This window comes from Xenia sp. Carnegie-2017, unplaced genomic scaffold (genome assembly GCF_021976095.1).
Source record: "Xenia sp. Carnegie-2017 unplaced genomic scaffold, XeniaSp_v1 HiC_scaffold_3, whole genome shotgun sequence".
In the NCBI taxonomy this organism is placed as follows: Eukaryota; Metazoa; Cnidaria; class Anthozoa; order Malacalcyonacea; family Xeniidae; genus Xenia; species Xenia sp. Carnegie-2017.
In genome coordinates, this window is record NW_025813493.1 from 8,999,187 (window position 1) to 9,026,266 (window position 27,080).

The 27,080-nt window shown below is 34.8% G+C and overlaps 2 protein-coding genes across 2 annotated transcripts; one reads left to right on the forward strand and one right to left on the reverse strand.

Annotated features, from left to right (window-relative positions):
- The first annotated feature begins 1,256 nt into the window (after positions 1 to 1,256).
- LOC124454856 (calumenin-A-like) lies at positions 1,257 to 8,394 on the forward strand. The gene is made up of 8 exons (XM_047005609.1): positions 1,257 to 1,367; positions 1,436 to 1,700; positions 2,734 to 2,921; positions 4,126 to 4,292; positions 5,169 to 5,229; positions 5,513 to 5,610; positions 6,012 to 6,101; positions 7,191 to 8,394. The coding sequence occupies exons 2-8, from the start codon at positions 1,462 to 1,464 to the stop codon at positions 7,296 to 7,298; spliced, it is 951 nt and encodes a 316-aa protein (XP_046861565.1). The 5' UTR covers positions 1,257 to 1,367; positions 1,436 to 1,461; the 3' UTR covers positions 7,299 to 8,394.
- Positions 8,395 to 12,644: 4,250 nt separating this feature from the next.
- LOC124454182 (protein dispatched homolog 1-like) lies at positions 12,645 to 26,339 on the reverse strand. Its single transcript, XM_047004987.1, is given in 11 exon segments — positions 12,645 to 13,370; positions 14,084 to 14,173; positions 17,054 to 17,181; positions 17,352 to 17,637; positions 18,596 to 18,721; positions 18,995 to 19,219; positions 22,496 to 22,749; positions 23,555 to 24,337; positions 24,340 to 24,677; positions 24,679 to 24,808; positions 26,156 to 26,339. Coding segments are annotated over 11 exon segments (3,180 nt in total). The 3' UTR covers positions 12,645 to 12,734.
- Between the last annotated feature and the right edge of the window lie 741 nt (positions 26,340 to 27,080).

Here is a 27,080-nt window from a genome sequence, read left to right on the forward strand (position 1 = left end):
AACAAATACACAGAAGTCATATGAGTTTCAATTTAACTATAAGGGAGAAAGTTTTATAGTTTTACTTTGTCAAATTTAATGTTTTGATTAAAAGGTTTGTCTCCAGTGAACATAATTAAATTAAAAAAAACTTACTATAGTAAGAAATTTAGGATCTATTGACTAGGTCAAAAGTGTCTCTAAGGCTTTAATGTTTATTCAACTTACCTTTTAGCTACCAAAGCTGATATAGCAGTTGCAGTGCTTTTACAAGTAACATCTACAAATCCAAGCTGCCTTTCAATGATACTTCACTTTTTATCCATGTGAAAAATCATACTGGCACTGCTCTTTGTTCGAAACATCAGTTGTCTTATTAACCTGAAAACATACAAAAGTAAATCATCCATCACTTTGAAAATTTCATTATATTATCAAGACAACCAATAAAACCTTTTACATATCTTGAGTTTGTTTATGTTGTTCATTGTGCTGCCCATCAGTCTGACTCTTGTGTTGTTGCTTGGAAGCTGCATCTCCGATTTTACGTGTGAATATTATCTTTGTAAATGTTATAGTCTATATAACTATACTTGCAAATCGCCATTTTATCCTGTCAAGGAATGACAAATGAGAAATGAAATCAAAGTCAATACATTGTTATCATTGGTTGCTTTTGTTTAGTCATTGGTAGGGAAGTGTATAGATGCCAGAACAACAATGTCTTGGTCGAAGTATTTTAAAACGGCGAGATACATAAAGTCTGACTAGTAGACAAACATAAAGAGCGTTTAAGTTGAGTGTATAGTTGCCTAGTTTGTAATCAAGTACCGTGAAAGCGCTCGAGTCGTTTTCACGATTTTTTATGTTGCAATAACGTTTTGATGGTGTACACTAAAGTTACCTTAGACTCTTGCCTTTTAACTTGTGACACTCAACTTCCCTATTTTGACTCTTGACTTAATAATTTCGACAGTCGAACCTCGTCTTTTAGATATACTCGTTTGACTCTATGTAAAGTACTAACTAGTCATTGAAGTACACCGGTTTATTATCAGCATTTTGCATTAAAAATTTGTAAGAAGCTGAATCCACAAAAGTTCATCCAAAACATAGTCCGCGTCCGCCAGTCCGAGTTTGCATTTTATCAACACCACATGTAGTTGATGCATCTTCTCAAGTCATATGCCAGTACTTTTTATTTTGATAGGATAAACTCGTAATTATTCATATTGAGATGGAAAAAAGTCTTTGTATTAAGATGAATTTTGCATGTACGTGGCTTCTTGTTTTGACTTGAAATCCGATCTGCACTCCAAAGTTCATATAATATGCATTTACTCCGTAAACAGATAGACATCACAAAGTGATTTACATTAATGTTGAAGGTACGTTTGTAATGATTTATGGCGAAGCATGTAATCTGTATCAAACGAAAATCAATTGAATATTGTAGCCGCGTTTTTTATTGTTTGCATCGTGATGTGCGCCAAGGAAAATCGAAAATGGTTTCAAATAAAGGTGGCAGTGCTATTCTGTCTGAAGACAATTTTCAGCCATGGCACAGTACACGATGGTTTAAAATCTGGCGGTGCATCGCATGACTTCAAATATGAAACAAACGAACATAGAGCATACGAGAAAAGTGTTTTACTCGGCGAAGAAGAGGAAGGAGCGGGTTATGATGGTCTGACTAGAGAACAAAAAGTAGACAGATTATTGTAAGCATATTTCGAATGTTTGTTTATTATTTGGTGTCGTTTGTCAGGGAATATTAAAGAAATTTCTCCGTTTTCCTAAATTAAGCAAGCAATCAACCATATACGCAACTTTTATGTCATTTGTTATACTTTACCATGGCTCGTTTTGTATACGTGCAAATTAAAATCTATACAACCATGCAGCCTTCGTACACCACTCTTGAGTTGCATGTACGACCACCGAGAGTGTCGATTATGAGGGATTGTTTTGGGGTACATTTATCGGTTCCTCTTTATTACAGAGTTAATTTTCGTCTTAATGTTGATGTCATATTCCTTGAAAAAAGGATTGTCCACGTACGTATACTTGGCCACACTTTTCGCAAAGTCTGGGATTTTTCTCAAAGCTAATTATAAGATGAAACAAAACATGGAAAGAGGCGTAACATCTAACATAGCTAGGTATTGACAAATATATTTTATGCAAAACATCTAAATATGATCGGTGGTATGCCACTTCTTACGAATAATGCCTTCAATTTGATTTTTGTCAGAAAATCTATATTTTCAGCGAACGTAAAGAGTACTCATACCCAGTTTCTGAATAACATGCAGTATACATAACAAAACCATTTGACTCTGATGACTGCCTTTAAGTTTGTCAAAAAGGTCAGTAAACATCAACACCAACAGTCCTTCTCAGGACTCTACTAACCTGAACGATCCACATCCACAAACATGTAAAACCACTGACATTGACCTTAAACTATAGGCGATTTTCCCGTCCAATAACCAAACATATTTTCAGAGTTTTCAACATGCATTCCCTTGCTCCGCTACCTTTCCACCAATTTATTCATAACGCTAACGAGATTGCAAAAAATAAAGTGCAATAAAGATCATTGTTAAAGTTCTTCCTCTAAAATCAAAACAATAGAAATCCAAGCTCTTAGTGTCATTAAAAAAATGACATTTTTCACAATGATTTTAATTCAAAAAGAAATTTATCCACGAATTTCCTCTGTAGTAAAACGTTTACTTGTTTTCTCAACAGAAAAATTGCAAAAAAAATTGATGTTGATAGCAATGGTTTTATAACAAAAGAAGAATTGCAAAAATGGGTTCAAGAAAACCACATGAAATATCTAATACGAAATGCTATAGATTATATCGTTGAAATTGATCTGAACAATGATACCAAGATGTCATTTCAAGAATACGAGGATTCTTATTTTGTACAAGGTAATAAGATTGATGAAAAAGTCATAACAAACATTTTTTTTAGATATTGGACGGATTCGGACCAGCAAGAATTCTCTCGTGAATTTTTGCATTTGAATTGTTATTTACGAATTTGGTTAACTTTCATTGCCAGAATGAAGGAAACTTTGACATTTTGTTAGAATGAATCAAAAATAAGTCATGATGTACTTATTTAGCAATCACAATCCTCGAAAACAAAATTCACCTTATCACATGACATATGAAAAAATTAGCTTTCATTTAAATTACATAAACTTTCATTTCATTTTCTTTTGTGAATCTTAAAATGTAAATTCTAAAGGTACGAACTCTTAATGTCCATTTTTAGCTTCTTTGAGTTTTCTGTAGAGACTTATTGCCTTCGTGAAAGTTTGTAGGTCACCTGAGGCTTACATCAAATATCTGTCATTAATTTACATATTCATATTTCGTGATGTGTACCTTATTCTGCCTCAGTCGAAGACTTGTTTACGCTACATTGTTTTCCTGTAGAAAAGTGCAGTTTTCACCATTTAGCCACATAGACGACGTTGAATGTCGACTAACTACATGCCCTCTGCAGTTTCAACATAAGCATCCATGGAGTTCTTTTTACCTTCTATTTTTTTAAGAAATATCCTTGACTGCAGTTATTTTTAATCCACAGTTGCAAGTTCGTTCAACTACTTCCTCGATACTTTTTTCACTCCCAAACAATGTTCTTTTCTTAGGTCAAATATATAGCTTTGATATAACACTGACTGCATATGCCACTGATATTTTTGTCGTTGTCGCTGTTGCAATTTATGTCAGCCTTTGTCTTTTAGCCAATAGCTTGTTCGTGCCAGCTCTTATGAATCTTATCGGTTTCCTCCTTTTCCTCATTAGGTTTATAGCAACACACATTGTACCTGTCAGAAGTAGAAACTGCCTTACTATTTGCCATATAAAATCAATTCAGTATGATCTCCACATACTTTCCCTGCGACACGAGCATCGTTTCGGCTTTTCTGTTTTGTTTCGTAGACATTAATTTATTATACGTAACAAAGTAAATTGCTTCTTGAAATGCTGACACAGGAGATCTTTTTTCAGCATTCAGCTTTGGTAGATTGATGTCATTCAATGTGGCAAATATTGCCGTCAATGTGCATACAGCTATAATCATGTAAATACACTGATAACAAAACCTTTGACATTTAAGGTATTCCAGGGATACCGAAAACCTATAGAAACACAACAAGGTATCGACATGGGAAGCGCCGCTTTGAATATGCAGATCTCAACAAAGATGGTCATTTGTCCTTACACGAGATTGTATATTTCCTTAATCCTGAAGAAGGCAAGCATATGAAAAAATGTCTCGTTCTGGTTAGTTACGTCATCATATTTATCAGATTTACATGCATTTCCAATAAACTATTACCAAAATTTCAAGCTCCTAAGGCTATTCTCTACTTGGCGGAATTTCAGTGCGCATAATAATGTGCGTGATTGGCAGATGATGTCATCATTATTTTTTGACAACCAACATGTCGCAAATTAAACCTGGTGGAATATAGGCTTTACCGTTTCGTTGGTCGTTGATTTTTTAATGCTGCGTACGTAGTTGTACGAGCTGTAAGGTTTCAAACATATTGCTAATAAACAGAATCAAACTTTATTATTCATCCACATCAGAAAAGCATCTTTTAACTTCCTCAATTGAAAATGCATACTAGCAATGCAATCTCATTACCTGGACTTTTTACGTATGTCATTAAATTGATATATATTTTATTTCTTTTCAAATGACAAAAATATAATGCAGCCAATAACTTAAAGACAGAGTGTGACAGTGACGTCAGAAAGTATTTTTGGGGTGATCGTGCTACCCTCCCACCACCTACCAACATGGCTCTTGCATGTTACACTTATTTCAATTTTTTAATTTTTCCAATCAAGCCAATAATCTTGATAGCATTATGGGGTGATTGCTTTTACTTGCTCCTCATCCTCATCCTTGGTGTGAGCATCTTTGATCGCAGAAAGCTACAAATATTCTCGTGTTTAAACAGCACACTGTTCTACCTTGTTTCATCACGTTTAAATATTTGTTAATTATAACTTATATCATCAAAAAATATTAAAAAATATTACACGTGGTTCAAAGAATTTTTTGATGCTGCAATGTGTGCAATTTTGATGAGCAAAAGAAGCTTTCAAAATTTATAGATTTACCTTTACCCCTCATTGCTCTATCTATAGGAAACTATCGAGAATATGGATAGGGATGGAGATGGAGCATTGAATATTAAAGATTACATAGGTCTGTATCGGATAAACTTTGATATCTGACTGTAATTTCAATGTGATAATTAATGGAATAAGCTTATCAAATATTTCTAGCTCGCAATTTTTTTCACTGCGCAATCTGTGGCTAAAATATGTATGTGATCTTTCACCAGAGACTTTATCATTCTGTGTTCATAATAATGTCCATAATATTTTGTGGATTATCTAAGATAAAGATTAGGAAAGTATTTCACTAATCCAGTGCATGGTTCCTTTTCCTCCAAATTATACGTTTTTGATTTTATTACTGTTTTAAGGTGAAGGAATCTTGGAAATGGACTCTGGAGAAGAATTTGTGGCAAAGGTGAAAGAATTCAAGGAATTCGATAAAAATGTTGATGGTCTACTAGTTGAGGTACGTAAGTCTGATTTTGTCTGATATTATTTCAAAAATCGACAATTATATTCAGTACAAAATATGAATCAACTTGGAAAACGTTTTGTGAAAACACTGCACTTTCTGGCAAAGAAACTTGGAAGTGTCTTGCATTGAGAGATAAACTTGGATACTTTTAAAATTTCCAGTTCCCCTTACACTCTTTAACTTATATTCTATTTCGCTCATCAAACCATCAATTCCATTTCCTAAAAGTGTTACAAATCGCCTGCAATTGTCATTTCGTAATTTATTGTCTAATGGGTAAATTTATTGTCTAATGGGTAAATTTATTGTCTATGGGTAAATTTATTGTCTAATGGGTTACGTACGGTAATATCCCTCTGTTTATACATTCTGGATTTCATTAAATATTTCAGAATGAAGTACTTGACTGGATGTTCCCTCCTGGTTATACAACTTCACAACATGAAGTAGAACACATTATGAGTCATGGAGACAACGATAAGGTACTTTGAAAAGAAAGAATAAAACAAAATACACGTAAAGACTCACTAGCGTCGCTAGCCCGCTTATTTAGTTTTGCTATGTTAATATTTCTGTATTCGCTTACAGTGGATAGAATAGATTGCTAAAGAAACTAACAATAACGTTCGTAAATTTGCGAATCAAAAGTTGCCGACTGACTACCCCACATCCTAGAGATACTTGGGGGTTATTTCAATTTGTTAGCCATTAATGCAGGACACAAAGCGTATTATTTGATCACAGTTGAAAAATTTGCAGAATGCAGATGTGCTTCGTTATTTTGTTTTAACAGAACTGTTACGTCATAACTACGCGTGTTCTAAGAGTAGGTAACATTTGTGCATTGTACACGTCCATGTTTGTGAATATCCTTATATGAATACTGTCTCTCAAGATAAATGGTTCTTATTCGGAAATTAAGACTAAGGTTTTTCTTCCATTTCACTCCAAATTAATGGCTACCGTTTCAAATATCACTTCTTTAGAACAAATTTAAGTGCAATTGCTCAATATGTCTAATTATTTTGCTTTAAATTTTCGCATTCTCCATGTTGAGAATGCACGATCCATGTAATTAAGGTACATATCATTGCATGGTCTATAGAGCCAATCTTAGAAGAGGATTATTGGCTAGTTACGTGACCTGGACACTACGGCAAAGTTGCGGATCTTTAAGTGATATGTATTCCTCTCACTAAATTCAGTCTCTTGACGAAGTTTGCGTTTCTTTCGAGTATTTGATGAATAGAAAATTGAGCTTCGTACTAATAGTAAAATGTTTTATATATTCTAAGCTCGTCTAGATTGAATTTTCTTGGCGTTTCAATAAAATTTGTATGTTTAACTTGAAAACATCAACTTCATTTACAAAAAGTTTTTTTTATGTTCCAAGGGTGCATCGTGCAACATATAGGTTACTCAGTTTTCTAAATTTCTGTTTGTAACAGATACTATCGTCAATAATTTTTAAAACAACAAATTCATTTTTAAACCCTACGTTAGTTTCTATCATCAGAAACTACTAGTGTTTTTACATTTTCACGAAGTGTTTATATGTTTTCATTTGTTAGGATGAGAGTTTGAGCTATGAAGAATTTTCATCAATTCCAGAGCACCTTGAAAACAGCAGAGTGACAAGCTACGGTGATCTATTACATGAGCACAGAGACGAACTGTAATGCAATGCACGATTTCCTATTTATTATTTTGCATGCAGAAATTTTAGTGTACGCATGCGCAGAGTGCCTGTGTTATTTTTATGCACCATTTGTACAATAAAAAAGAAATCTTCGTTTTAGGTTAAATAATGCCATATACTAAATCTTCTATCAACATCGCTTGCTAGGCCTTTACGTAAAGATATCATAACTCGCCGTACGAGCTCGGTAGCTACGTATGCTACGGCTGTACAAAAACTCCTCGGTCCGATACTAGTTCGTTAAGACATCGCACTCGGGGAGCCGGGATTCAGCAAAGCGTTAAATCAATTTGGCAATTGGAAAATTTTAAATACTAAAAACTAATTTGAGCGATTTCCCTCTGCTCTGACTTCATAAATAATTTCAATCCACAATACCAAACAAATAATTTAGCCTGATTTGAAAATTACAACTAAAATGAGTCATGACGCTTAAGAAAAGGTTGTAAGTTTTGTGCTTGAAGTTTTGCTTCCTTTCAATGACTCAAAATCATTGCACGCCTCATTGAATCCCTGTTAGCTTGGGTCATGTAAACAACCCTAAGTAGTAAAATAGTTGGAAGTATACTTACGAATAAACATGCACGAAGGAGTTTCTTTGAAGGATGAAACTAAATATAGTGAGTACGAGCGAACCGACTAGAAACTTAACTTGGCGATCAATTCCAAAACTGCCGCATGCATGAGAGAATTGTATTTTAAGCAATATTGTTGATTGTACATGTTAAGGGATGCGTTTTGGGGGAATGAAAGTGAAGGATTTCATGTAGCAACTGAAATATCGGAGCCCGACCTACGACGTTATGGACAGTGATGTGTTGCTAATGTAGCGACGTTATGGACAGTGATGTGAATTCATATACATTCAGTTTAGTGGCACCCAACTTCTATCTTTTGAAAGTGAATCTGTTTTCATTGACGGCCTCCGTAATGTACCTTCACTTAGCTATTTCTGCTGAGAAACAATATATTTAAGGATTTTTGTTTTCATTTTTGTAAATAATTAAGCATTTTACAGTTGTGCAATGTATTTCCATCCACTACAAAGCTTATAGTCAACTTTTCATCACTCATTATACTACTGTTTAATTTGATGTTGTACTCCTCTTTTACCAACCAACGAGCTTCGACATTTGCAAATGTTATCAAATGCATGGAAATGACAGAACCACGATGGTTTTCCAAATTTTATACATGTCCAGTACGCTAAGCATTCTTTATGACAACACTGGGCAACTAGATGGTGACATTGGTATTTGCTCCCAATTTTAATGAAACACAAGTGATTGCAATCGAATGGACAAGTCTAAAAAAAGGAAAGAAGCATGGTTAGCATTCTCATCCATCAACAGTGGGCATGCGTACTAGTGGCCAGACATATATATTAACCTACGAAGCAATGGACAAACATGTGAAAATTATCCAATCGATAACAGTTTTTATCATAAAATCATAGTTTAAATGATTTACAGATCATAAAAACTTGAGGAAAAACTACAGGACTTGTAAATGATTGTGGAATATTGATTTCAAATGAAAATTTTATATATATATAAAGGACATTTTAAGTGAACGAGAGAGCTGAAAATCACTACATAAACTCATGTTGTCGTTTGTCCTGGCTTTTAATCTTCCTTTCCATGTTTCCATGCAAACACACACACACAGACATACCACTTTATAATTTTTTAATAGCACATATTTCGATGCTGCTTTGAATTTCGGATCGTTTTCTGCATTCTTTCGTAGCTTCTTAATATCATTTTCAGGTGCCTCTTCTCCGTCTGGTTTCGAAGTCGAATGTGGTCGAGCTGTTACGCACCAGATCACAACAACATTCAGGATCAATAATTTGGCGTTGGAAAACATTATTTTGAACCTTCCCTATGTAAAAAAAAGTTCTTTCATGTCAGTCAGACCTGATACCACTGAAATTAAGATGAAGAGATGATTATTATGTCAACCCAGACTTCATGTTTTTAACATGTGCATACATGGACTTAGATTGTTATTTCACCAATAAGGATTTTGTAGACTTTGATCAAAAGACCTACTTAATTCGATTTCAAATCGTATATACATATTTTTACAATGGTTGTATATTACTCTAAGTAAATCTCCTTCACCATATCAAGAAAGGGTCGCCCAATAATGATAAAAAAGCCACAAAAGTTATAGATATCAACGGATGTGCATGTGCATGTAAATTAAGAACGTACTTCAACATAAATAACTACACCATATAAAACGATGCTAAACAACTGCGAATCATGTATACTTATATGGATTTAAAACTTCAAGACGCTCGAGTAAAGGTGATCACGAATTTCTAGTATCGTTTGCTGAGCAATGGACAAAACATGAAGTTAAGGTCAGGCAGATTTATACATGACGTCGTTTCATCATACCTCAACTGTAATTCTTTCTTAGGTTCTCTTCTGTTTAAAGTTCCTTCTTTGAGGGCTGGATCAATGTGCTTATAGTGAAAATGGCAACCTAATTTATAACTCCACTGTTATCACTATGCACATTTTTAACAATCCTTATACAATGACGTTCTAGTTATATTTTACATTTTTAATTTCGGTGGATGCGTTTAAGGAAAAAAACTTTTCAAATGTATGTGATAATAAAACAATTACTTTGTTCATGCGAATGCTTCCAAATCACTTTTGCCAGGATTAATGAGGAGTGGGAATGTTTTGCGTCCCATTAAGTTTAATAGTAAGTACACATGGGACGTGTGGAGGAGAGACCTGAAACGTTTTCTTTTAAAATCAGTAAAAAACACCACTTGACAAATGTACACAGTTAGTGAGAAATCTTTAGATCTATCATTGATATTTCACGCATCATTAAAGTTTTAAACTTCAGTTTCACTATTTCAATTCTATCAGTGGATTCTTGACTTGCAATTCAGCCATGTTGGTGCTCTGATACAAAAGAATATCTTATTTCATCAGTGTTTATTTTAGTCACCAGCCGACGTGGGTGAGCAACATTGTTCGATAAATCTCAAGAGAATCGTTGCAAGTCGAGAATTAAATCAATTTCACATATTTTTGGATCTAGAATATGTTTGTCCAAGTGTATGAAAGAATTGAAAGCTTTCCATAGTTAACAGGTTTACAGCAACCAGAAGATGTGTTATTTTAGAAATAAAAGATGTTTACTGTGTTTGTACTGGCGTATGCAAGCCGAGGACACCTTTGGGAGAACTCGAGAGCAGATCAGTGCAAGCTTTGAAGTAAATAGGATGCTTAGTAACAATTTAAGAGAGAAATCATCTTACATACATGCAGCAGTCCATGCACAGTCCACTCGACTAATTGTTCATAGTCATGGCAACGACTAACTATATATACTTGCACTACCTTTGTGGAAATTTGCTCACTTTATTGTGGCATATTGCTCAAATTATCAAAGTAATCATCTGGGCATTCGTGGTAAAAATGTCAATCACTCCACAACTTTTGTTGAATTTATGTATATTATACAAAGCAAAATACTATGATGTCAACTAGCGGTAGAAGCTGGGTGCGATTAGGTATGCAGTGGCTTAGAGGCCCAGACTTCGGTCACAACCGCACTCTCCCTGAGTACCACAAGCAAAGCCTATCGCCTGTGATCTTGGGGTCTGATGGGCGGAAGCTTGCTATTGACATCTCCAAGTAGGATAGCGTGGAGGGGTCGAAATCTCCTACGGACAATGGCGGATTTCTATTTACGGGTCTGTAGGCTGAGACAAAGTTAAGGGCCTTTAAGCGATACCTATTCCTCCCACTAAATACCTTTGCTTTGCATTTCCTGTTAGTAACCCCCATAGGGTAAAAAATGAGAGAAGTTCTGTTAAAACGAAATTTCAGAAATCATTGACATGGTCAGGGAAATAGGAAAAGTTAATACTTCATGAGTTCTGAGCATTATAAACATTTGAAAAGTAGATAGTACGAAAGCCATTTTTCCTCAGCATTCAATTGCTCGTAAGGTTTCAACAGTGTAAAACTTTAACATGCGGCGTTCTAGTGCCTTACGCTAAACAAGGTATCTGGAAGTGTAGACCGAAAACGGGACCTATTGCTTTCGGATTTTATCTTTTTGTTTACAAGAGTTCTTCTCATAAAAGAAACTAGAACATCCAAGGATACTGCAAATGTTCAAACAACTTCTGCCTTGTTGACTTATAACTTAAATCAACTTTTGCCGTGATGTTTCCACAAACTTTTGCCGTCACGCTTTTGCAGGCTTTAAAAGACAATATGTTTTTGTAGTTTCCGTATTTATTTTCCATGACCCTCGTGGGCCTCCGTACAATTCAACAGTCAATTCAACAAATTTTTTAATTATAAAATTACACAAAGTTTTCCCAAATGTAATATTGCAAAGTCTTATAGAATTAAAGCGCGGATAAAATTGGATATATATCCTACGCGTTACCTTAAAAAATAATAACATTTCCAAATGAAAAATCAATTTCAAGAACACAAAAACTGTATGGGTCAGTAGGATTTAAATGTCCGGTCACATGTCTGCTATATTTATAGAAGCGAGATTGTTTTTGTCCGAGGTCCTGCCTATACAGACGAAATAAAAATCTCCTTTTACATTTTTGCGAGAAAAATGCTTGCAGACACTTTGCTACGTAATGTGAATCCTACTGTACCACATAGGTTCCTGTAAATGTTGTTCCTATACACTTTGTTTGAGGTTAAAAAATCTAATAAAGAAACCATCATGTGCAACCCACGTTCCGCTTAGTCAAGTAAACAAGTCCTTACATAATATTAAAGACTACTAAATAAATCAAAAATAACAATCATGAACTTTGTTCATTTTCATAGTAATTCGGCCCAAATTCTAATTGAGATTGCCAAACATAAAAATTGACCAGTCAGTGAAAATTGCGTTAGAATTTGGATTGTGTTCTTGAAATTTTGATGAAAGGTAACGTGCGGAAAAGTAAATAAAAACACTAGCCTCTACCTATAACAACCACCTTTAAATATGTATCTTGTAGATCAGGGGTCTCCAAACTACGGCCCGCGGGCCAGATGCGGCCCGTTGGGCCTCTCAATCCGGCCCGCAGAGCCACTTGAGAAAAAAAAATTATTAAACAAAATAAACTTTGTGCAGAAAATTCACGTTATGACGCAAGCCAACTTGCAAGAGTGGCTTACGTCAATTTTTCTACCAACTTCCTACTTCCGTTTCAAGCACACTGCAAAATTTAAAAAGCTGAAGGATAACGTGGAAATTTTTTATATTCTTCGGCCCTCAACATGCTGGATGAAAGTTCATGTGGCCCTCTGGCTGTAAAGTTTGGAGACCCCTGTTGTAGATCATCAGAACATTTATAAATATAAATATTATTGACGTAAATGTTAAATTGTTTTCTACGAATTCCATTTAACACCTTTTAAAGATCACGGGTTTCTTTGCCAGAAAACCCATCGCATGTTCCTTTTGTATAGAACCCCTTACCATCACAATATACGCAATCCGTGTGTTTGTTGGTTTGACCACGGAAAACCTCTTTCAGACTTTTCCATAAAGGCAAAAGGGATCCAGTTTTACCCTCGGGTCCAATCCAAGCCATCACAGTAGGAAAAAGGAAAAGCGAATAGAGAATAGAGAATCCTATTGTGGCAAATATGAAAATTCCAAATTGCACGAAGAATAAAATTTTAGCCGCTAACATGAAAATCGATGCACCAAGAGTCGAGCAAGCGCCAGATAATACCGAAACTCCAACGTGCGATAACGCATAGCGCACTTTATTCGTTCTCGTTCTTTCGACTGCTTGAATATAACCCTCAGCCAAATGCACCACATAATCAACAGCCAAGCCCACAACCAATGTAAGATTTAAAGATTCCAAAGGTCCAAGCGTCCAACCAATCATGCTTATAACACCAAGTACTGAAGTTGTAATCATGGCCATGGTTAATGCTGCTATGAATCCAATGTAGACATTTGTTGTCATTAAAACCAAGATGACAAGAGATAGAGTTATCCCGATGATTATTCCAGTTAATGCATTCAAGACGAGAATCTTAAAAAGTATTAATTTAATGTTGGAGCTTGCTGTTATGTATAGAGTCCAATCATCGAGCCGAACACAAATCTCTATCTGAATTTAATATGCATTTCATTGTCATGTGCGTTATAACCCAAACGTACAACGACGAACGACGCAAGTCCATGGTGAAACAATACATGGAACGTCCAACATTATACGACGTTTGGGGGCGTTTTCAAACACACAGTACAATGACATCCATGGCACATATTGTATGCAAATATTAGCTAAATTAAATAATACTTTAATAAATCACGTGTTAAAGTCCGTGAACAATGCTACTTTAATTTGCTACTTCTTGCGGGACCAACGTATTTTTAGGAGCTGATCACATGAGCCCAGTTTGCCGGGATTCAGCAAAGCGTTAAATAATTTTGGAAAATGGAAACGATTCAATACTTATCATTACATAAAACTTCTTGAGCAATTTCACAATATTCTGACTTTATAAATACGCAATGAGTGTATTTAATGAGCGTAGTTGAAATGAAAACAACCAATTTGGCGTAATTACAAGAGGAATGACGTGTGGTGCTTAACAAATAGTAATTTTTTCGCTTGAACTTGTGACTCTTTTTAATGCCTCGAAATCATTTCACACCTCACTGAATCCCGTTTTGCTGGGATCATGTAAACAGCACTCTAAGTACAGAAAAAAAATAAATGAAAACGATGTGGTTTCATACCTCTTGCACCTTGACCCAATGCCAAACATTAAAGTCTTGATAGACAGTTGCTTGGAAAGCATTTTTGCAAGAAGATGGAAAATCTTTCATCTGTAGTAAAAAAGCAAAAATGATAATTACTGATTTAAAAGTGATATGAACATGCATCTGTATATAAAGAGCTTTTGCAACGCTTAGTCCCTATTCTGCACGTATATATATTTGCAATTATTTGAACAGTTAAGGTTTTGGGCATAACAATGAGACATGTCCTCAACAAAGAAGAAAACTCATAGATATTATGAAAAATCTTGAATGAATATAAACTCTAAAATATTTTGTAAACAGAGTTTAGGTTGTGCAAAATAAAATCCTGGGGCCGGTTGCACGAAGCTTGGACAGCGTTTCCGCTGGATAGCAAATTTTGCTGAACGTTTATCGCAAGAAAAATATAAACACCTTTTTTAAAAGTTTGAAAATTTTTGCTATCTAATGGAGGATATCCATCCAGGCTTCGTGCAACCGCCCCCAGGCTTTTCCTGTGTGCACGAAGCCTGGTTTTAGTGGGAGTTCGAGACTGAGCACAGCGTTTTTTTAAACATGTCGCAACCCTAGAATACCATGCACACGTCTTGTTCTATTCTATTGCAGACAGACCAAGTGGACATGTGCCAATTCCACGAAGCCTGGGTTTAGGGCATTGAACTAAAATACATGGAACGCTACCTGAAGCAAATAATTGAAGCCAAATCTTACATCAGACACGCGAGATTTTATCCCAGACACGCGTGTGTAGTGTTTCGAGATTCTATCGCAGAGTAATAATTGATTGACTACACACGCGTGTCTGGGGTAAAATCACGGCTTCAAAAAATTATTAGGGTTTTGAATTACAGGTAGCGTTCCATGCATTTTAGTTCAACGGTCTAGAGTTATCAATTTGATGGTAAAATTTCCAAACTTCTAAAAAAATTGTTTATATTTTCTTTGCGACAAAGAAATTTTGTAATCGCTGAAGCAATATTTTCTTTCCGAGATTGCTCAGCTAAAATCGTATATTTTCCCCAATAAGAGGTTTTTTAAAAATTAAAAAAATTTGCTATCCAATGGATAACGCTATTCAGGCTACATGCAACCGGCCCCAGGTTGCGTTCTCGGCACAAAAATTCAATGAGTATGACGTTTGTAGAGAGGTAGGTATATTTAACAATTATAGATTACGAGCTCAAGACATCTATGAGGTAATGGTTGACGAGTCCGAATCAACTATCGCATCATGGAAATCGAGAGCGAGTAATCTTATTGACTTAGTAAAATCATACTATAGTATTCATAAGGAAAAGGATTGCTATAGTTTTCTTTAAGTCGCTGTTTTATGCTTTTGTGTTTCCATAATTTCGTAATTTTCGCTATTCACTACTTAAAAAATGAAAGCGAGCAAAGTAACCAATCAAATTAAAGCATTTGCAAAAGAATGCCAGTATGATTCTACTAATATATATATATATATATATATATATATATATATATATATATTTGGTAACCCAGGCATATTATGATAATGAAAGAAAAAAAGCTTAATAAAAAATTGAAAGCTTAATAAAAAATTGAAAACAAATCCAGAGAATCCTTATCATTATCATATATATATATATACAAAGTGTATTACAATGTGCCCTCCCGGCAATCACCATATTAAAATGGTGACTCCTGCACTTGGGACACAGGACGTACGGTTGATTTTTATTGAGCTTTCGACTCGTTGCTTCGAGTCTTCATCAGAATGAAGATATTTATTTACACGTGCTTTTAGCTTGGAGACGTTTAGAGCGTCTAATTGGATGAGTGGGTGGATTAATGTGATTGGATAGGGTGAAATGCGTTGCCATGGGTTTTGGTGTATTGTGAATATGATTGGTGTTAATAAATACTTCTTCATTCTGATGAAGGCTCGAAGCAACGAGTCGAAAGCTCAATAAAAATCATTTAAAATCCGGAGAAACTTTTATCTTTTATGTATTCAATGCCTGGATTACAAATTTTCAAACTTATATATATATATATAGGTTTGAGTATATATATAGTTTTACTGCATATAAATAGGTTTACTGCATATATATAGGTTTGAGCACTCTGATGATTCTACAATACAATCCATACAATGTGTAACCGCACGTCCTGTGTACCAAGTGCAGGAGTCACCATTGCACTGTGGTGATAGCCGGGAGGGCACATTTTGTATACGCTTTGTATACACTGTTTACTCTGTTTACACTGTTTGTGTATACACTGTTTGATGACACTACATCATACTTCACTAAACATAAAGACCGAACAACGTCATTTGACACAACCAACGCGGTCTACATGATACCATGTAAAGATTGCCCCAAACAGTACATAGGACAAACATCCAAGAAAATAGAAACAAGACTCACTGAACACAAGAATGCCATCAAACGATGCGACCCAAAATCACTACCAGCAGAACATACCTACGATACCAACAACACATTTGACTGGACAAAAACACAACTTCTTGGACGCGCACAGACAAAACACGCACGAGAATTCAAAGAGGCATGGTACAGCAAAGACAACAACACAATAAACAGACATATTGACATCCCCACCATCTATTCACAACTAAAGACAAAACCAAAACAACAAACTAATAACACAACGACTAAGATAAAACACTCGAATTTCATTAACGCAATCCATACACCCGAAACCATGAAAACGCATCTTATACCATCCAATAATATCAACTCAACTACTAACCAACCAATCAGACGCTCCAAACGCCTACAAAATCTTTGTAAATAATATATTCTTACATTCTGACGAAGGCTCGAAGCACCGAGTTGAAAGCTTAATATAAATTTCAAAATAAAAATCCAGAGAATCCTTAATATTATCATAATATGCCTGGGTTACCATACGTAACGTATGTGTAACTTGTACGTATGTGTAAGGAAAATAACTAACCTTCGTTGAAACAAAGTTTTCCCAATTCCTATATATGGGCAAGCCTTCTTGGTAGCCGAGTGAAGACACGCTTAGAGTCGTATTTACAGCAATTGATACATACATCAAGCGATAGTCGTGCATTTTACCTGCAAATGCAACCAGATATTAAAATTCAAGAAACTTAACTCTAATTTATGAATGACATAGAGATAGAATTATGATAACATTCTTCATTTAAACCTGGTGTTTGAACATCCTACTGACAAATGGCTTTTATATATCAATTTTATATAAATATTCAAGAAAGACATAGTACCTTGCAGATACGCATTTCTAGAAGCGTTTCTTGATAAAGTCGGAAAATGAGCAGTTCCCAAGAAACTGTGATACTTCTTAAAGTCAAACGAGTTTGAATAGTCACGTGATCCACCATCAGTGATAAAATAACCTAAGCCGACTTCGAAGTAACGGAAGTAGGAATCGGAAAAGAGGGAAACATTGTAAAGATCTTTGTTATTTTCCATCAATGTATGCATTTTGTTCGCATTCACAACAAAGGAGAAGTCGGAATTATTGGGATATTTCCTTTTCTTTGCTTCTTCCTAAATATATGAGAAAATAAGTTTTAAAGTTACTGCATTACATCAATAGAAATGCCATCACTACTTTTCAAACAATTGTACATCACTTCGTAAAGGATCCAGGGTAAGTAAAAATATATAATTGATGCTCATTACCTTCATAACAATGTTATTGTGATGAATTTCAAAAATTCAGCTAATCAAATTGCTTTGGAGGTATTTAGCAAAGTACACATTTACGTACATAAATGAGCTGCTGCGATTAGGTTTTTTTAGTTGCGAAAATGCTATTTCGCCATGTTTTGTGGTCATTATTTTTCCATGAATCGACTTGTACAGCTCGGTTTAGCTAAACGTTGATGTTATAATTCCATGGATTAAGTAATCGATACATTGTTGCATTTTACAAAAATAAGTACGCAGGGCGTACATGTCGTAAGCCAAAAAAATTTAAGGCACAGAACGAAGTAGATCAACGAGTATAGTTCAAATAATATAACATATTTAATATTATTCCCAAAAAACTTTCTTTCGAGATTTTAAATTTTGAATAAAACTACTTCAAAATAGAACACAGCATTTGAAATTGAGTTCGACCTCAGTATAGGGAATATACAGCAGATACACTTTGTGAGCAACTGGCTGCTGTATATTTGATTAGACTACTGGCTGCGGTTAGCATGCAATTTCATCACTCCTCTTAGTCAAAAACGGCTGCCATTATGGTAATCACATGCGAAATAAGATATGCAGGGCACGAAAAAATTCAATGTAGAGTATACTGTGGTTCGATTACGTAGTTCAATTTATGGTGCACTTCCTACACAAAAGTTGCGTTATGTAGCTTGCCTCCCGAGGCAAAATGCTGGCCACTGCTCAATGGCACATTAAAAATAACAAAATACTAGCAGTCAACCTGTCAATAATTAAACTATTAATTGCAATAACACAACATATCTACCACTATACAAACCACTACCTTCAAATATTCATTCATCCTTTCGAAGACGCAAATGATTTCATATTCACCAGTTACATCATTTCTCCTCAACCTCAATTTGCGTGCATCTTCGGACGTCGCGTGTTTCAAACTTTTACATAAATTCTAAATTTAAAAAATAACATGTTAACAAGAAATAGGATATTTCATCGGATGAACAAAGGTATTTCAAGGAATTTTGCCCACTTCCATATTTCATTACTTCACGGGCACAAATGAAGTTGTCCCAAAACAAAATAAACCAGCCAGGTGTTAGATAAAGCTCGTTTTTTCCCGAGAATAAAAAATCGTCAAAAAATTGTTCTATTTTAAAACATTGACATAAGATAATTTATAATCAAATGCAGTGCACAGACGACAATTTTTCAATTCACTTACAAGCATTGATATCTGACAAGGAGGTGGATTAATATCAAAACTTTGATCAAAAACAGTATTTCCTTTGCATTTGAAATCCGTGTGATGACATTCACTTCGATCTTGTTCTTTCAATCCCCAAATTATATTAACGACAACGACATAATCCTCTTGACTACTTCTGAAAACGTTATTGTTCAAAACATTATACTTTGCCCAGTTTGTATCACTGCGCCACACCTTTGTCTACAAACCAAAATAACAACAAGAACAATAATCAAAAGATTTCATGTTTATCATTTTCTGTAAATATACCAGTAAGTACGCATATTGCCTTTGTAAGTTGGTAAAAAGACAGCTTGAAATTAAAGTTCATAACTATTTAGCAAAAAAAAACAAAGAATTAAAGTTTTAAATTCAGTTTTACTTTGAAGTACATTAGAATAAAGGGAAACTTGATAAAAGTTGTACATGTTATGAGTGAAGAAAAAGATATAAATGTAATTAAAAAAAACCACAAGCCAGAGTTAACGGAAACTTTTAAAGTTTGATATTGAACGTGTAGATCTAGGTGATATGGAGCTGATTTGTGGGTTTAGGGAAAGCTGAGGGGCACATAGGGACATTGATGTCCACGTTTAACTTGATAGTTTGTGAGTCTACTTGGATGCAGAGTACCATCGCGTGTTGCGCAATTAAACACGGACATACCCTACCGCTCGCGTATTTGTTAACATACGCTACGCGTATGATACGCGTATCATACGAAAAACATACGCGTATCATACGAGAACGATACGCGTATGATACGAAAAGGATACGCGTATGATACGAGAACGATACGCGTATGATACGAAAAGGATACGCGTATGATACGAGAACGATACGCGTATGATACGAGAACGATACGCGTATGATACGAGAAGGATACGCGTATGATGAGAGTATAATGCGTGAACGATAAGCGTACGTATGATACGAGGATGAAACGCTGTGATACTTGATAGAACTTTGTTCATCGTAATGAGCAGCAATTTTGCTTTCAAATTGTTAACGATTTCGTTGGTTTTTGATATTGCGTACGTAGTATACCTGGTATGGAATTCTATGTTATTTCACTATTTTTTCAGGATAAATTTTGGTCAACATTTAAAGCTAATGTTTTATGTACTTTCAGAAATCTGTGCAATATTTTCCTATCGACTTTAATGTTTTATTTAAGGCGTTTATTATATCACGACGAAACGTGCCTTCTATTAAAATACGATTCGATTCATACGAATAGAATATACGTTTATTAATAACATCCTTATATGGATGTGCATCTTGCAACATCAACTATCGAATCCAACTACGTTGTAAACTCGGTCACATTCACAACAAAGTTCCTCGTCGACTCGAGAAATACAGAATAGCCAACTGTCACTTGATAGACTTTATAGGCAATTGACAAAAGCTATATCATAATAAATCGTTTGAGCGCGATGCTCTGTAAATTTTAGAGATTTAGATTCAGCGCTCAAAGGAGTAAAATACGATATACACGTATCTGCGTATCGTACGACAAAAAAATGTTTTCTCGCTTGAAAACACTATTCATTCAATACGGATACTATCAGAGATTGCAGACGTAGATACGCACGTGTTAAAACTAATATGTCATGTCTGCGGGGACACGTTTATCACCTTATGCCCAGGAAAGAATACTAATATTAAGTAAGGAAGGAAAGAAATACACTGAAATTAGCCGCGAATTAGCATCGAGCATTTGTCCTGTAAGCAGACAGACTATTTCAGCCGTTGTCAGAGATTCGAAAAAACGAAGAAACGTTTTCTCGCCCCGACGGTGTGGAGGAAATAAAACAGTCCTTACCATGGAGCATTATACTTTCATAGATGAAGAGATGTCAAAAAATGATGAAGTTATCACAATGAGTTTCCGTTTTTATATAAGAATGTGTCACAAACTTTCAGCTATGTCATTGATGAGTCATATGTATACTTAGATACGACGTGAGACAATCGCAGCTCATTGCAAAAGCAACTCAAAATTTATTAATGCATTACATATACATGTATATATAAGATCATCTATTAAAAAATTCTTTTGCTATATCGTGCTTTTAAACTATTTCGTGAATAAAATATCTTAAGTGTATACTGACACTTTTTTATGTCATCTTGCGCTACAAAGCAATTGTTAGTGTGTCGTCGTTTGTTATGTTTATAGCACACGCAACTTCGAATGAATCTCAAAGAGTGTGTATTTAAATATTATCCTGATACTCAGGTTAAAGTAACGAAAATTTGGGCTCGGTGTATTCAAACGATTGATTCTTATATTAGAAACAAACATTTCAATAAAAAATATTGTAAGTAAACTATTTTAGTATAATGCACTTATAATTTTTGTAATTGGGTTTTTTCCACACCAATAAGTTTTCAATAAATTCTTCTATAATATAAACTTGTCTCTCGATTTGTGATAGTGTTGTTGCTTTCATGTCCTAAACTTAATCCTTTAGATGCTGAAGTTTTTCTTCATCATAGCGGGAGTCCGCGTTATAGATATGAACATCAAACGAAAAGACATAAACAAAATAGCATTGCATTCATAATTAAGTAGATATGCAAAGTTTTCGAAAACTTTATACTTATATTTGAGTACATAGATGAAACCAAACTATATTGAAACCATATACGAGAATATTAAGAAAGTAATACGGGTATGACACGAGAAAGACATGCGTATAAAATGAAACGATACGCGTATGATACGAGAAGGATACGCGTATGATACGAGAATGATACGCGTATGATACGAGAAGGATACGCGTATGATACAAGAAGGATACGCGTATGATACGAGAACGATACGCGTATGATACGAGAACGATACGCGTATGATACGCGTATCATACGCAAAATTATGTTAACAAATACGCGAGCGGTACTGTATACGTATAATTGTGCATACTGAAATTCTAGTTTATCTCGTGTTCAAACAATGGTCAAAAACACGTAACATAATAACGAAGAAATATTGTTTTCGATTACAAACAGTCTTGAAAGAAAAGTAATAAGTCATTGGCTATAAGGATGAGAAAGTACTTCAGTTAAATTAAGAACAGTGTCTCTTTGGTAATCCCTCCGCTCTACCAAGATTTATAATTAGACATTGACAATTCATAAAATTAGGTTTTTTACAAATTAAGAAGGGTTTTATTTTCGGGTAATTTTGTACGATATTGTAAATGAAGTGGATTGTTGTGTAACACTCACATGTTGTTGCACCTTTAGTCATAGGTAGCCACCGGGCGATAGGATGGTCAGTGGATAACGTGGGGTAAAAGCATCAAGCCAAAATTACTACATCAATCGGATACAAATCTAATCACATGATCGTATACGTACTCGTGTGTTGATCGAAAAAAGACGTAAAACATGTAATGATCAAGCGCCCCAACTCCCTTATACCATGAAAACGTGTAGCACCTTTAACGTAAAATTAATACTCCGTACCTGCTCTTTAGCTGGCACGAGTTTGGTAGCAAACACAACAGCCGTGGTAATAGTTACACCAAATACAATAAGAATTAACCAGCGAACGTATTTTTGAGTCACAATCTTTTCGAAGAACCAGCCATGAAAAAACCATATTACACTATCCAATACGCTCTTTCTTTTTGTTGGGAATAAGCGTTGATCGTTGTCGGACTCATTCTCATCGCTCTCTGACGACTGCAGACATTTGAAAGCAAAACAGCAGCAATAACCTAGAGACAAAATGTTTTTATAAAATAAACAGTAAATAACATGTACGTAAAAAAACCGCAAAGTACGTAGAGGTTGCTGGACCATTTATGTACATGCACGTACTTTATGTATTCGTAGGTTTCATACCTAAATATAGTTTGCCTTGAACTACTCAAAAACTGAAAGTGCAGGAACGGCAAAACAAAATTTCCAAAGCTTTATATAGGTTTCTGATTAATCAATTTCAAATGGTCAAATAAACCTACGTTGTAATTAACAACCGTATTCATAAGAGTTTAATTTAAACTTCATTCAAAACTTTCCTTATTTCAATAATACCAAAACAGCAATATGCTGCATAAATATTACTAATTACGTAAATGCAATCAATTCATTGGCATAAAAAAGTATGACCATTTGGCACACTGTCATTTCCTTTCATAATGAAAGCAGAAAGTTGAAAATTCAGCAAAAAATATCTTAAAATTGTAATTCTCAGTAGAAATGGGTCATAACAAAGGCATGGCATAAGGGTTCAACACACCCTAAAACACTTTCACCCACCAAATAAAATTATTAATGGTAAACTCATTAAAATTGATACAAAATCATCTGTGCCTTTCATCTATCAGGAATTTTAAAAATTACAAGACCAAGCACAATCAACCATACCTATAATTATAAAGTTCAATTTTAACTGCCCTACCCTTTAAGTTAACCCTTTAAAGAGAGGTCATAGATTTTCCACACATACGCACAACTTTCTTCAGAATAAAACTATTCTATATAGTAGTATTCTATATAAAAGTTTTCATACATACATACCACTGCGTTCAAAATGATGATAAACAAGAACGGTCGGAAAAAATAAAATTGTTGACAGGTAGTTCACAAATACTAATAATGCAGAAAAAATTCCAAATGATGATATGGACAACAATGGTGAAGGAGCATTGGAAAGAAATGCAACAACTGTAGTTATAGTTGTCACAAACATGGTCTTTGCAGACTTCCGATAAACATCTGATAGTCGATGAGCACAGCTTTCATATTTGAGATAGTAGCTTTGCTTCCAAGTGTCCAGGAATACAAAGATATCATCTGAGCCAATACCCAAAATTATGAAAACGGACATGACATGGAAAATTCCAAAATATCTGAAATCCAGGATGATTCTGTACAGCAGATTGGTGATGTTAAAACTTGAAAATATGCTGAAAATGCCCCAGAATGTAATCCATAATGAACCAGTTTGAAACCAGCAAAATATAAAGATGAAACAAAGACTGGCAACAGCTAGCATCATGTCATAAATGATTTGGCTTTGAAGAGCTGCAGTAAATAAAGACCGGTGGAAGTAAATAAAGTTAATACCTTTAATACCATGATCATAACTTTGCTCAAATTTTGTACGAAATGTGTTCACAATCATTTCATCCAGTTTATGTTTTTGTTCTTGTTTACGGTCATTGCTGCTATGGTAACCCTTAAGAGGTAAACCTACAGGTAACAAGGTCCTTGTATATGATGAAATTGCCTCGGTAGCTGAGATTCTGGAATCTTTAGCCAAGTGAAAGTTGAGAATGGCACTGCTTTTCTGTTCATTATTGCAGCATAGAGAACCTTAGGAATATTTTCAAAGTTAGGATCATAGAATGTTGCATCAATAGCAGAATAAGTGCCATCAAAGAACCTCAAAATAGACAATGGTTTTGCACATCTTCGATCCATAGTACCAGTGCCTTGGAGTAAGCAGAATTCATTCTGATAATCTGAGTTTGCAAACAAAATATCTTCAAAGTCCTTAATGATTTGCAAATTTTTTTGAGTGAATACATTTTCAGCACCATAGAATAAGTTGATTGGTATGTGCTCGTTTCCCCTAGCAAGTTGATCAGTGCTCAACGAACTAATTTCTTCATTTTCTGTTGCATATATCCAAGCATCAGCGCAATTTTGTCGGATCTTTAGGTAAGTCTAACGGTAGTTCACCAAAATTTACAGGTAGTATGTCATATCCAGAAATTAGTAAGCCACCTGTAAGAAGCAGCAAAACCACATGCACAGAGAGAGCAACTCCTACAAGGCAATTGGAACAGAAAAAGTCAGAGATTTATTCAGGAATCTATGCACCAGTAACAAAGCCGACCAGTTTTCTACTTTTACAATGCAAATATTTTTGTGTTCAATCATTGGAAAAACAACGAATGGACTTAATTTTCTAAAGAAATGAATATCACTTTCAGTGAAACAGTTTGCAATATAGGAGTAAAATATTGGGCTTAGCCACAACTAAGTCTCTAACCAAACAAGGACAAAAACAGGTCTAATACAAAACATGGACTAAAAAAAAATTGATAATTGGAGGTTGGAAGAATCATAAATGCATGTTATAATCATGGGTATAGGAAGCCAAAGATCGGTAACTAGTGGGGCTCATATTCATAAATTAGTTAAGTTTAGTTTGAGTTAATTAGTTTTGCTAAGTTCTAAAATTTCATTGCTCTCAACAGATTATACCATGCACATACGAATATGAGCCCCCCTAATTATTGATCTTCATAAGCTCATGGTTATAATAATAGAAACAATGGATTTCAAATAAACTTTATATGTCATATCATGCATATGTCCATGAATATTGCCCCCCTCCCCTCCCATAAATGATGTATCTTCCAAAGTCCATGGTACAAAATATCTAATCTAAAATTGCGTTTCTTGTGTATGAAATTTCACAAAGCAAGTCAACTTCTTTCAAATGTATCCAGCTGAAGCCCACTATATGGTCTTTGTTAAAAACTCTAAAATGTGGTTTATTTAAACGATAGCCATGTTGATGGTCTGATACAAAAGAATATTTTCTCTGAGTTTTTGGTACCAGCCGACGTGGCGAGCAACATTGTCAGTTAAATCTCGAGAGAATGATTGCAAGTCAAGAATAAGAGTTTGTGGCTATAACTTTATAAACGTTTGCGAATGAGGCCTAGTTAATAGCCATGAAAATTTATCCCATTTCATATACCGTCATTTTCTTAAATAGCCCAAGTCGGTAATTTCAGGCATCCGAGAGCGACACATTTATCACAACAATAACATTACGCAATTTGTGAAAATTAGTTCCTCTTTGTCTCAAATTCCTGCTTCGCAAAAGTAACACTCATTGCTCTGCTTGCTTCAAATATTTTCAAATATATTTCGAGCTCAAGGTATTATCATATTTTTCAAGACACGTTTCTGATTATTTCACGTTGTTACCGGTATCGTGGCATGTGACAAAAGATAAAAAAATTTCAACCGATGTTTGTGCTTTGAATACCCTTGTTTGCACAGGCTAATTGTCAAAAATACTTCGTATACAGCGCGATATACTGTCATTACTGTGTAAATATTTATACATTGTAAAACGACTCTTTTAGCTCAACATACCAAATGCAAATTTCGGTCTTGCTACAATGATTTTGCAAAGACGCATTGTATTGCTCGTGGTAGCTTGTTCGTCTCTCTTGTTCGGAGGAGGGCAAAAACTGGATGTTTGCTCGTGACAATTGTGTGCGCCATCCCTTTCATTTTCTTGGCTCGCAAATGGAATTATTTCGACATTGTTGGCCATTTCCAATTATTAGGAATATTGGGAAGCACATCGGAGGCATATGAGTTATATTGTTTATATTTAGAGAAAAAGTTCAACAATCGCCACTGCTCGCAGGCTCAAACCACTGAAAATCTTTCTACTCACATTCGCGCACGTAACATCAACATTATGCAATGTGTTAATTTATAATGAAAAAGGGGCGCGAAAGAGGTGTGAATGGTTTGAAAAATCAACTAAATGGGCTGTTTTGTGACGTTAAGATTCTACTTTTATTAAGTAGAATAAAATTACTTGAACTAGCTAAAATTCTAAAAACTAGTTAAAACTAACTAGTTTTTTGAATTTTAGAATTTTAGAAAAAAAAGCTAGTTAAAATTTTCCTTTTATTCGCGCACATAACATCAAAATTATATGCAAATTACAATATGTTAGTTGACAAAGAAAAAGGGGCGCGGAAGAGGTGTGAAAGGTTTGAAAAACAGGTAAATGGACTGTTTTTTGACGTTAAGTAAAGAAATGAATATCACTTTCAGTGAAACAGTTTGCAATATAGGAGTAAAATATTGGGCTTAGCCACAACTAAGTCTCTAACCAAACAAGGACAAAAACAGGTCTAATACAAAACATGGACTAAAAAAAAATTGATAATTGGAGGTTGGAAGAATCATAAATGCATGTTATAATCATGGGTATAGGAAGCCAAAGATCGGTAACTAGTGGGGCTCATATTCATAAATTAGTTAAGTTTAGTTTGAGTTA

Coding starts and splice junctions, on each gene's coding strand:
- LOC124454856 (XM_047005609.1), top strand. CDS start 1,462: ATGTGCGCCAAGGAAAATCGAAAATGGTTTCAAATAAAGGTGGCAGTG. Junction 2,922..4,125: donor GGATTCTTATTTTGTACAAG/GTAATAAGATTG, acceptor TTGACATTTAAG/GTATTCCAGGGATACCGAAA. Junction 5,230..5,512: donor GAATATTAAAGATTACATAG/GTCTGTATCGGA, acceptor TACTGTTTTAAG/GTGAAGGAATCTTGGAAATG.